The sequence below is a fragment of the Tupaia chinensis genome, unplaced genomic scaffold, assembly GCF_000334495.1.
Source record: "Tupaia chinensis unplaced genomic scaffold, TupChi_1.0 Scaffold000231_1, whole genome shotgun sequence".
Lineage (NCBI taxonomy): Eukaryota > Metazoa > Chordata > Mammalia > Scandentia > Tupaiidae > Tupaia > Tupaia belangeri.
The window spans coordinates 2,856,587-2,866,693 of record NW_006159706.1 but is presented as its reverse complement, the minus strand read 5'-3'; the positions used below and the strand labels follow the sequence as shown (position 1 = coordinate 2,866,693).

Sequence of the window (10,107 nt, the reverse complement as noted above, 5' to 3'; positions counted from 1 at the left end):
GTGGTCTACCATGTGAGAGTCCAGCACCCTTGACCACTATGCCACCTGCTGGCTCCCCAAAACAAGCTCATTTTTAAAAAGAAAATCAACCTATTGCCAAAATGACTGCCCATATCAGGCCCATAGAGCTTCTGAAGTTTCATTTAATTAGTTTCCCAACACATCCGCTGGCACTTGACTCTGACCCCGTGGAAACCTCTGAGGCCCTTCAGGGCCCCTGGCAGCTCGGAGCCTGTTCCTGGCCTACCTGGGGAGGCTGCATAACCCACGACTGCTATTAACCCTGCCATCCTGCCAACTCCAAGGGCTGGAGCCAACTAATTAACAAGCGTTTTAAAGTGGTTTTCAGATCATAGAGACAGGGGAGGGCGGAAAAGGGAGTCCTTGAGCTAAAGAAATTCTTCACTCAAGAGTATTTCACTCGAGTGGTTTCCCAAAGGGGTAAGGCACAGGCATCTTCGAAGACACCACCAGGGACGTGATTTCATTATGCTGAAAATTAGTCAGAGGCCACAGCAGTGTGACTCCAGGCTCCCTCCGGTGAGGAGGAACCCATTCGGGGGCATCTGAAAAGTCCTCAAGTGCCTGATGGGTGTGGGGCACCGGCCCTGGGCCAAGCCCTAGGCCTAAGCTGGGGACACAGACCAACCCCTGCCTGCATCCAGGTTGTCATGTGGTGGGGGTGAATGCCACAGCCCCAGTGACACAGACGACGGGGCCGTGAGGAAGGGGTGCCCAGCAGAGCTTCACAGAGCACAGCGACAGAGGAGCCAGAGGAGCCAGGAGCAGAGTAGGGGCAGATGGCCGAGGCCAGCCTCCTCCTGGGAGGGGCGGGCACCTTAGCGACATTGCACAGCTCTGACGGACACCCTCCCCCCACCCGGCTGCATGATTTACAAGGAAGGCAGTTGTTTCGTGTAGACCTGGAGGTCTGGAGGCTGGGAAGTCCAGGGCCTGAGCCACATCCAGCAAGGGCCTTCTCACTGCATCTCCCACTGCAGAGGGCAAAAGGACAGGAGCCCGTGGGAGGACGCCCCGATACCCGCCTCCTCCTTCCTGCACTCGTGAGGGCAAGACCTCTGACCTAAGCACCCCTTAAAGGTCCCACCCTCTCCGACTGTGGCAGTGGGATTAAGTTTCCGAACATGATTTTGGGAGCACACTCAAACCACACCACTGGTCTCAGAGCCCAACCGGTCAAACGGCGGTCTCCACAGTTCACTGCACCCAGCCACACTGCTGGTCACCTGTCTGTCACACTGCCTGAGGCAGCTCAGTCGTACCCGCCCGATGAACCAGCCTGCTGCTCTGGAGAGGGGAAGGAGGAACTTCGGGACTGCATCTCTGTCGGACAAAGACACAGCAGGCCCCACCAGAAGCCAGTCGGGCTCTTGCTCTTCCACGTGTGGGGATGGGCCCAGCATACACTGTTGTCCCAGAACCGTTACTGATAATGGCTCCTTTACTCAACACAGCCTGGTCAGAGGAGGAAAAGTCCCACTCATGCCACCCTCGACCCTATCATCCAAGCTTCCTGGCCACTTCAGTGTCTCCAGTCAACACCCACCTGGTTCTGCCTAGAAGACACCGCCACACCTCTGCTTCTTCCCCTCTCTCCTTGAGACCCCCACCCCTGCCATCCACCTTCCCCCTGGAGAGTGAGTCCTTGCACATGTTCCAGGGACCTGCCCCATGACTGAAGCTCCCCTGCTCCTCAGCCCCACCTGTCCCCTCCAGCGCTCCAATACACACACACACACACACACACACAACCACACATCATCCTGCAAAAACATGTCTGCTGTCTCCCCACTGGCTTGTGAATTCCGTGCGGCGTAGGCGGTATCTTATTGATCTCCAAGTCCTTCCCATACAGACCTGCACCTGGATGGTGGAAGAATTTGAGAAGTAATGTTCATTACATCAACCAATGGCCATCAATCATGGTTCTTTTTAATTTGACCAGAGAGGGACAGAAAGAGAGAAAGTGAGAAAGTAAGCTGCCAGGTCCAGGACTTGAACCGTGGTCAGGACTTGAACCTTAACCACCACGCCCCTTGCTGGGCCCCAATCATGGTTCTTCTGTAGACCACCAAGGAGCCACCTAGAGCTGCTTTCCTCTCTCTGGCTTCAGCTGCCCTGCAGGGGTATCACAACAGGAGGACCACTGGAGTCCCAACCTTGCTCAGAAGTAGGTAGGAGGCCTGGGCAGGCCCTGTCACCAACCAGTTAGAATTTGGATCTCCGAGATCCAAAACCAGGAGCTGACTTAGTCAAATGGTTTCAATGGAGCCTACTGCTCAGACATTTTGCAACTCCAAAGTCTGTAACTTCTCTCCTTCTTCAGAATAGAAATCAACCCCAGTAATATCCACAAGCCTCAGGAACATTTGACATAGCAATCTCACATGTAGGAGTTTAACCCGTGGAAGCAATCAGAGAAGTACAAAGATTCATGTACAAGGATGTTCGCCGCAGCCTCAATGGAATAAAAACTGTAAGCAGACTATGACAGAGCCATGTGATGCAAGACCACCTGCTATTGAAAATCAAGTTTCGTAGAATATTTAGTAACATGAGAAATAATCACATTAAGTGAGAACATCAGACAGTAGACAGCAGTAAAGCATGACGCTCTGCAAGGCTGACCCACGTGGGCCGGTTCTGGGTTCACACCTGAAGACCTACTCTGAGAACCTCCTGAGTCTGCCTGGCACACGTGTACGCGAGATCGGGGACTGGTCCCGGCTGAGGGTGGATCGCAGCGTCGAGACCTTGTTAGGGGTGCCGTCTCTCCTTCGTGGAATAAACAAACTTTTTCAGAGTTAAGTAAATAAAAAGGAGTCTATAAAACAGCAGGAGCTCAACTCAGGAGCAAAAACAAAAAGGAAGAAATAAAACCATGCATCTCTGCACACAGTAGGCCTCCTGATTATCAGTATTTTGCTCTCCACAGTTTTGGTTACTTGTGGTCAACTGCAGTCCAAAACTAGTGAGTACAGTACAAGAAGCTCCCGAGACAGAGACCACATTCCCATAATGTATCACAGTAGGTTGTTAAAGAAATAAAAGCCCACCCCGCCCTTCTTTCCCTCCTTCACCACCCCCTATTCTCAGACAATCAAGAGACCTCTACCACCCTCTGTCCTCAGTCCACTGAGGAGTAATTCCTGGCTGGACACCTGGGAGAGGGATCCAGCCCCTGGGAGGTGGAAGAACTGGAGACCACACTTCCTCCGTTAGGCACAGGGGAGTCAGCCTGGGCTCCACGCCTACCTCTCCACCAGGTTCCCAGCTAAGACTACTTCCCTGTCCCTCCCTGAGTGAGGGTGCTCCTTCGCCAGGCCTGAAGGAGACATTATCTAAAGAGAGTGGATACAGACAGAATATCAAGCCAGGCCTCCTCTGATATCCTCTCCCAAGGCACAAACATGGGCCATGGGCACCCTCACCGCTCACTGCCCCTTTCTCACACCAGCACAGTCCCCCTCACAGGATGCAGGCTTGGAGTGGAAAGAAGCTCCCCAACCAGCTTTTATATAACAACAATGTAAGCATTTTATTTTCTCATTAAGCTTCTTAGTTTCTTAGTATCACAATGGAATGATGAGAAAACAAGAACAAAAACACAAGTCTTTGCAAATCTCTGACAAAGAGCAGAGACTTCAAGGCAATTGGGGCAGGGGTGAGGGGGTTTTGATCAAAGTGTCCAAACAGTTCCGATATCACGTCTCTCCGCGAATGGCTGGGCTGGGGAGGGGGAGGTGGAATGGTGAGAAGGTGGCACTGTCAAAAGCTGTCCTTGGTGTTTCTGCCCCGTGACTGATATGCACATGATCTTCAGGGACCACCCCACAGGACTTCCCGTTGGCTCCATGGTACCTGGCCACACGACCCTCTACCTGCTCCAAACGCCTTGGGAACTATCGCCAGCTCTGCTGGGTGGCAGCAAGAGAGGGGAGTGGAGCAGGAGCTGAGATGGGCAGTGCAGCTCAGAGTGTGAGAATCCGGGAGACATCTGTGGTGGAAGTGGAGGTGGTGCAGGTGGCAGCGGCAGAAGTCTGTGTCCCTTGCGCAGGAAGCAGGCCGAGGAGGCATGCAGGGCTGAGCCTAGAGCTTCACAGTGCCGGGAGGCAGGCTGTCGTTGCAGAGTCTGTAGTAGCGCAGGTCGTTGACCAGCCTGTGCACATTCTGGGTGAACGAGGGCAGGTCCTGGAAGGCAGGGGCACAGCTGCAGACCAGCCTCCCTGCAGGCCCACCTGTCCCACCCACACCCCAGATCACCTACCACCAGACCCCACTGTATACTCCTGTCCCAGAGTTTGAGCTGTAGTTAGGCAAATATTGGGTTGTCAGAAAAGTCACAAAACATTTTTTCACAGAAAAATACATCATGACTTTTCTTCTGATCAGTATTTTATAAAATTCAAAAACGTCTCTTTCTACTTTTTTTTTTTTAAAGAGAGATTGTGCATAAGGGTGCATGTGCTCATTGAAGAGACAGAAAGAGACAGAAAGCAAGAAATCACCTACCCTCCCCAAAGAGGATGCCACATTGCAATCCTTTCTCCTGCATTCTGGTCTCAGGATTCTGGGCACACACAAACATGTGCCCTGAGTGAGTCTTAAGCCACCAAGTCTAGGACTCAAATTGCAGTCAACTACATGGAAGTCCAAGCGACATAACCATTACACCATCTGCTGATCCCTTTCTACTCATTCTTGTACTGTGCATCAACAGAAGCTACAAGGCACTATGGGAGAAAAAGAATACAGTGAAGGCTTCCCTGGGATACTGCATGCTCACCACAACCCTGTGACACCGGTTCTACTAGAAGCACCATCCTGAGCAGGCAGACACTAAAGCACTGGCCCGGCTATGGATGCAACCCTCACTCTCACCACAGCCAACTGGAGCAACACACTTATGCTCCACAGTGTCTGCAGACCCCTTCCCACACAGCCCAGCAGCCCCTACTAACCAGGGAACATGAGCAGTAGGAGCTGCGGGAAGCACCAGGCTTGAAGCGAAAGAGGCCCCAAGACCTGAACCCGGAACTTTACTACCACTGCGAGTCTGACCTTCCTCTCAGGTGTGGCACTATCAAATGTCTACAGTGCAGGTTCCAGGAAGGAGTGAAACGAACGGTGTATGCTAAGCCCTATCACAGGACTTGACTCCCCTGCCCTGGCTGGTGGTGCCAAGATGACCCCGTCTTTTTTTTTTTTTTTTTTTTTTGGGGGGGGAGGTTTTTGCTGTAGGGCGTGTGCGCTCACCAGAAAGACAGAGAGAGAGACAGAAAGCAAAAAATCACACCCCAGGGGGGATGGCCACGCCGCAATCCCTTCTCCTCCATTCTCCTCTCAGGATCTTGGGCATGCACACACGCGCCCAGCATGACTTTAAGCCGCCAGGTCCAGAACTCGAACCACGGTCAACTACATGGTAGTCCAGCAACATAGGCATTATACTAACTGCTGGTCCCAAGATGACCCCGTCTTAAAACCCAGGTGACAAGACTAGGTTCGGCAAACAGCTGAAGGCACCTGCAGCTCTCCTCCACTCCACCTCCAACATTTTTCCTAACTTCTATTTCCCTTTCAAAATTCGGCTCAGAGCCTGACTCTTCCAAAACAGCTGTTCAGATGCTCCTGTTTGCTGGCTCAGCCAGCCAGGTCAGCCTTTGCTCGGAGCACTCCACATGCCCTGGCTCACCCTGCTTGGAGGCTCCAGAGCCAGAATACTCAGGTCTGAATTCTACTTCCTGGCTCCACCACTTCCAAGTCTTCTGACTGCAACTAATTGCTGACCTTCCGAGCTCAGTCAGCTGTGAAGTGGGGTTAACAGCAGCACCTCCACTGCAGAAAGCTGTAAGAGGTTTCAACAGCCAGGCACGTAAAGTGCTTGGCACAGTGTGGCCCACAGAGGGCACTGTACTGCCTTTCTTCCTCAAAAGATCTGAAGGCAGAGACCGGTGCCCAGCACCTGGCACTGCGCCTGACAAGTTGCCAGCTTAATACACAGTGAATGAACTTTCATTTCATCCTCCAGAAAACCAACCTGCGGAGGTCTTTGATATCCATGGCCTTCTAAACACCAAATCAGCATTTCCTGAGTTGAATGTAAAAGCCCATTTTTGATTTTTAATAAGCAGCCCAGGTGCTTCTGAAGGACAGAAAATTTGGAAACCAATGTCTTAAATCAAGAAGATGCCTGATACCTATTCATCATTAGGGATGAGACATTAAGTATACTAGGATATGGTCTCTAGGAAAAAGAAAAAACAAAATAGATCTCAGGTAAAAGAAGATTCCAAGACAAAGGAAAATCAAATCTAAGACAAAACTGTCCAACACGTGTACACAAGACAAGCACAGAGCAAATGCAACCTGCCCTGTAGGAGCAGCAGGCAGACCGCACAGCAAACAGGCCATGGACACGACACTCAAGGGCAGGAGCCTGGCAAGAACACCAAGAGGACATGTGAGCTTTCTTCTCTTAATTCCACCAAATGTGAGACAGTGAGAGAGAAAAATGACTATTCCACAGGAAAAGTTCTAAGAGCTGATCAGGCAGGCAGCAGAGACTTGATACCTGAAGCAGGAAGAGGAGCACGGGTGAGCTCCCAGGAAGACCCAGGAGAGGAGAAGCTGGGCCTGGACACACCAGCAATGATGGCTTTGTGAGCATCCAGAAGTAGCAGCACCTCAGCCCTGACCCACCCAAGTTGCTACATGGGCGAGGATGGTCCATCTCACTGCCCCAGGGCAGGCAGCAATGGAACAAGAGGGTGAGTGCTGTGGGGGCTTCTCTGGGACCTGGTAGCAGGTCAGCCTGGGAAGAGCCCGGGGTGGCCAGGAGCCTGGGTCCCTTCTCCAAACCTGTGGACCCAGGGAACAACTGCCAAGCACCAATCTTCTCAGCCTATCTGCAAGTTTTGGTAAAGAGCGTTGTGTCCTTCTACCTCGTTTAGCACTGGCCCTTGATGGGATTATCCCTGAGGAGACACACCAGCAGGGCGCTGGTCAGAGTATGCACTGATGGAGTACGGTAAGGGTAAAGACGCTGAGCAGATCTTCCCTCCTCTGAGACACACTGGATGGACTATGGGAGACAGGAACTGGGGGCCTCAAGGGCTGAGATAAGGCTACATGCTACAGGAGCCAAGAAAGGGGGAAGTGTGTGCTCCTCAATCCAGCCATAGTGCCGAGTCACCCAGGCACTGCACAAGTTGCCACCAAGCTACAGGGTGGGACAAGCCATGGCTAGAGGTCCCAATGGGTACCCTCCTCACTGAGCAGGTGCCAGGCTTGGGAGCCTTTCAGTCTGGCCTCTTTCTCTCCTCACCCGATCCATCTTGAAATTCCGCCCCAGCACGTTTTTCTGGTTGGCATCCACACCATCACAGCTGGTCAGAAACTCTGGGAGGAAGGCTGCAAAGAAGCCATCGAAGTCAACAGAGGCCATGTTGTAAACAGCAATGCCGATCTCCTCCTGCAGAAGGTCATGGGACTTGTGAACCAGGACCTGCAGCAGGACGTTCACAAACTGGAACAGCATGGTAGTCCGGAAGATCTTCTGCAGGAAGGAGACACTGGGTGAGGAAGGCAGAAGGGCTCACTCAAGACCCAGGGCCTGGCCCAGGTCCCAGCTGTTTCCTGTCCTACTTGTCAGCTACTGGCTAGAGCAGGCAGACATGGTCCATGATACTTCCGTTGAAGGACTCTTTCCAAGAGAGATGGGGCACTTACCTTGTGGTATAGCTTCTGCTTGGTGTTGAGAGTCTCCAAGTAGAAGAGGTTTTGTTTAAAAAGGTGGATGTCAGGCTGGAGAAAAGACTGTCCAAAAGCCTAGAAATAAAATCACGATGTTACAAGCAGTATTTAAACTCCCTCTGACCAAGCACTCCTGGGGCATTTGCCCTATGCCAGAGAAACCAGCACTCCATTAGCAAGCATCTCCTAATGCCATGGCCGGGTGAGGACACCCACTGTCTGGACTGTTCTGGCCTGTCTGGTCAGGTCTCTGGAATGCTCCTGGTCTTAGCACCAGCACCTAAGTTGTCCCCACTGGGCCTCTACTTATTTTCATGTCATCCTGCATCTTTTGATAAAAACCATTGGAAAACCTCCACAGGACTTTGTTTTTTTTTGGGGGGGGGGAGAGGTTTTTGCTATAGGGCACGTGCGCTCGCTAGACAGACAGAGAAAGACAGAGAGATAGAAAGCGAGAAATCACCCCCCAGGGGGTATGGCCACACCGCAATCCCTTCTCCTCCATTCTCCTCTCAGGATCTTGGGCACGCACGCACACACGCCCGGCGTGAGTTTTAAGCCACCGGGTCTGGGACGTGAACTACGGTCGACTACATGGGAGTCCAGCGACACAGCCATTATGCTAACTGCTGGTCCCACACAGGACATTTTTGAAGCAAGAAGCTCACAACACTTATCAAATCCCTCAGCAATCGTAGCAGGCACCGAAGCCAATCAATCACTTTCAAAAGCTCCCCCTCTCCTTGTCATCTTAGGCCTCACTGGCCACGAATCCTGAAGCTTCTTCACAACCAGCTGTCTCTGCCTTGAGGTTAAACAGCATAAGATTTTTAAACTGCTCTCAAATTTCCAGGAACAAAAGTTTCTGGTTCAGGGGCAAAAAGAAACACACTCCCCAAAACACAAAGTGCCCTGCTCCAATGGAAAGTGACCATAAGAGCGTGAGGCTTCACAGACAGTACTTGCCACAGGAGCCAGGTTAGAGACGTGAGACCACAAGCCAGAGCAACAAGCCCAGGGGCAGATAGGGTGGTGGACCCAGGTAGGGTGAGAGTACTCGTCTTCCTTGGATCACAGAGTGCTCACCAGCTCTCCCACATTACCTGCATGATGGCACTAAACTGGGGCTCATTCTCCATTTGCTCCTCGGCAATCCCCCTCTGGACGCTGGCCAAGACAGTGGACTTGAAGAAGTACCTCCAGTTGTGGTGAAGTGTCCGGAAAAGGAGCTCAAACAACTCGGCCTTCACGTCAGGGGACGGACGCTGTGGAGAACACACATAGATGCTTAGACTTTCTCATCCTGCTGCTCAGGGAGCTATGCACAGCCTAGACCCAGAGCAACAAAGAGGCCTGAGAGGTGCCTAGGGACAGCAAACAGTGTCAGTGTCCCACCTGCATGCTCACTTCCTGTACAGAAAACCAAGCCCCCTAGACTGGGCAGTTCATGAGGAATGTCTCGACAGAGACAAGGTCCACATGCGAGCTAGGCTGTAGGTGTCAGTACCAAGCACTCACCCTTTTTAAATTTTTGCAATAGGGTCTCATCAGAGTCTTAGACAGAGAGAAAGAGAGAGGAATTGTGAGAAAGTACCCCCAAGGGGACATGGCCATGCTGCAATCCCTTCTCTAATCTCCTCTCGGGATATCAGGTGCACGCGCATGTGCGCGCACACACCACACACACACACCTAGCATGTTTAAGTTGTTAGGTCCAGGACGTGAACCCCACCATCAGCCATTATGGAACTCAATGCCTTAACCACACCACCTGCCAACCCCATCAAGGGCCCTTTTCTCATGAAATCACTCTTCTATGCTAGCAAAAAAAAGGGCTATTAAATGGAAGGACAATTAGGACGATGGATTTCCTGTATAGAATATAGCAGATGTGAGCTGTCATACTTTAGTAGTGGCTGTTCCTTTTCCTGAGCTAAACAGTCTCAGCCCAGGCTGGTCTTATGCAACCTCTGAGGCTAAAGACAAAGTAACTTTTTAAAATCAGTCTGCTCTCTTTAGAAAAGCCAAGTTTAAAGAGCACTTAAGAGCCATTAAAAGAAGTGTTAAAGAGGCCCTCCTGAGGACCACAAGCTGCACTAATTGCTCTCTGGACCTGTTTCTCCTTTTACAGGCAGCCAGGATTCTGAGTGGATCTAGAGGAGAAGGGGACAAGGATCTAGAGAAGGGGACAAGTGCTGCGATGTGTGTTAAATGAACCAAAGATCTCCAGACCACTGCAGAGTCTGCAGCTCACGTTATGCCAGACAGCTCTGCAGAATTTAAAAAATATATATATTTTTTTTGAGAGGTTTTTGCTATAGGGCGTGTGCG

General features: G+C 51.5%; 1 protein-coding gene across 2 annotated transcripts in view; it reads right to left on the bottom strand.

Moving 5' to 3' along the window:
• Positions 1–3,533: 3,533 nt before the first annotated feature.
• Positions 3,534–10,107, bottom strand: part of XPO6 (exportin 6) — a 134,664-nt gene continuing 128,090 nt past the window's right edge. For both annotated transcript variants that reach the window (XM_014587730.2, XM_014587731.2), the window contains exons 21-24: positions 8,880–9,041; positions 7,753–7,851; positions 7,349–7,579; positions 3,534–4,212 (exon numbers count right to left, since the gene is read on the bottom strand). In XM_014587730.2, the coding sequence (XP_014443216.1) occupies positions 4,111–4,212; positions 7,349–7,579; positions 7,753–7,851; positions 8,880–9,041 (594 nt within the window). In that variant the 3' untranslated portion in view covers positions 3,534–4,110. The remainder of the gene's footprint in view (positions 4,213–7,348; positions 7,580–7,752; positions 7,852–8,879; positions 9,042–10,107) is intronic.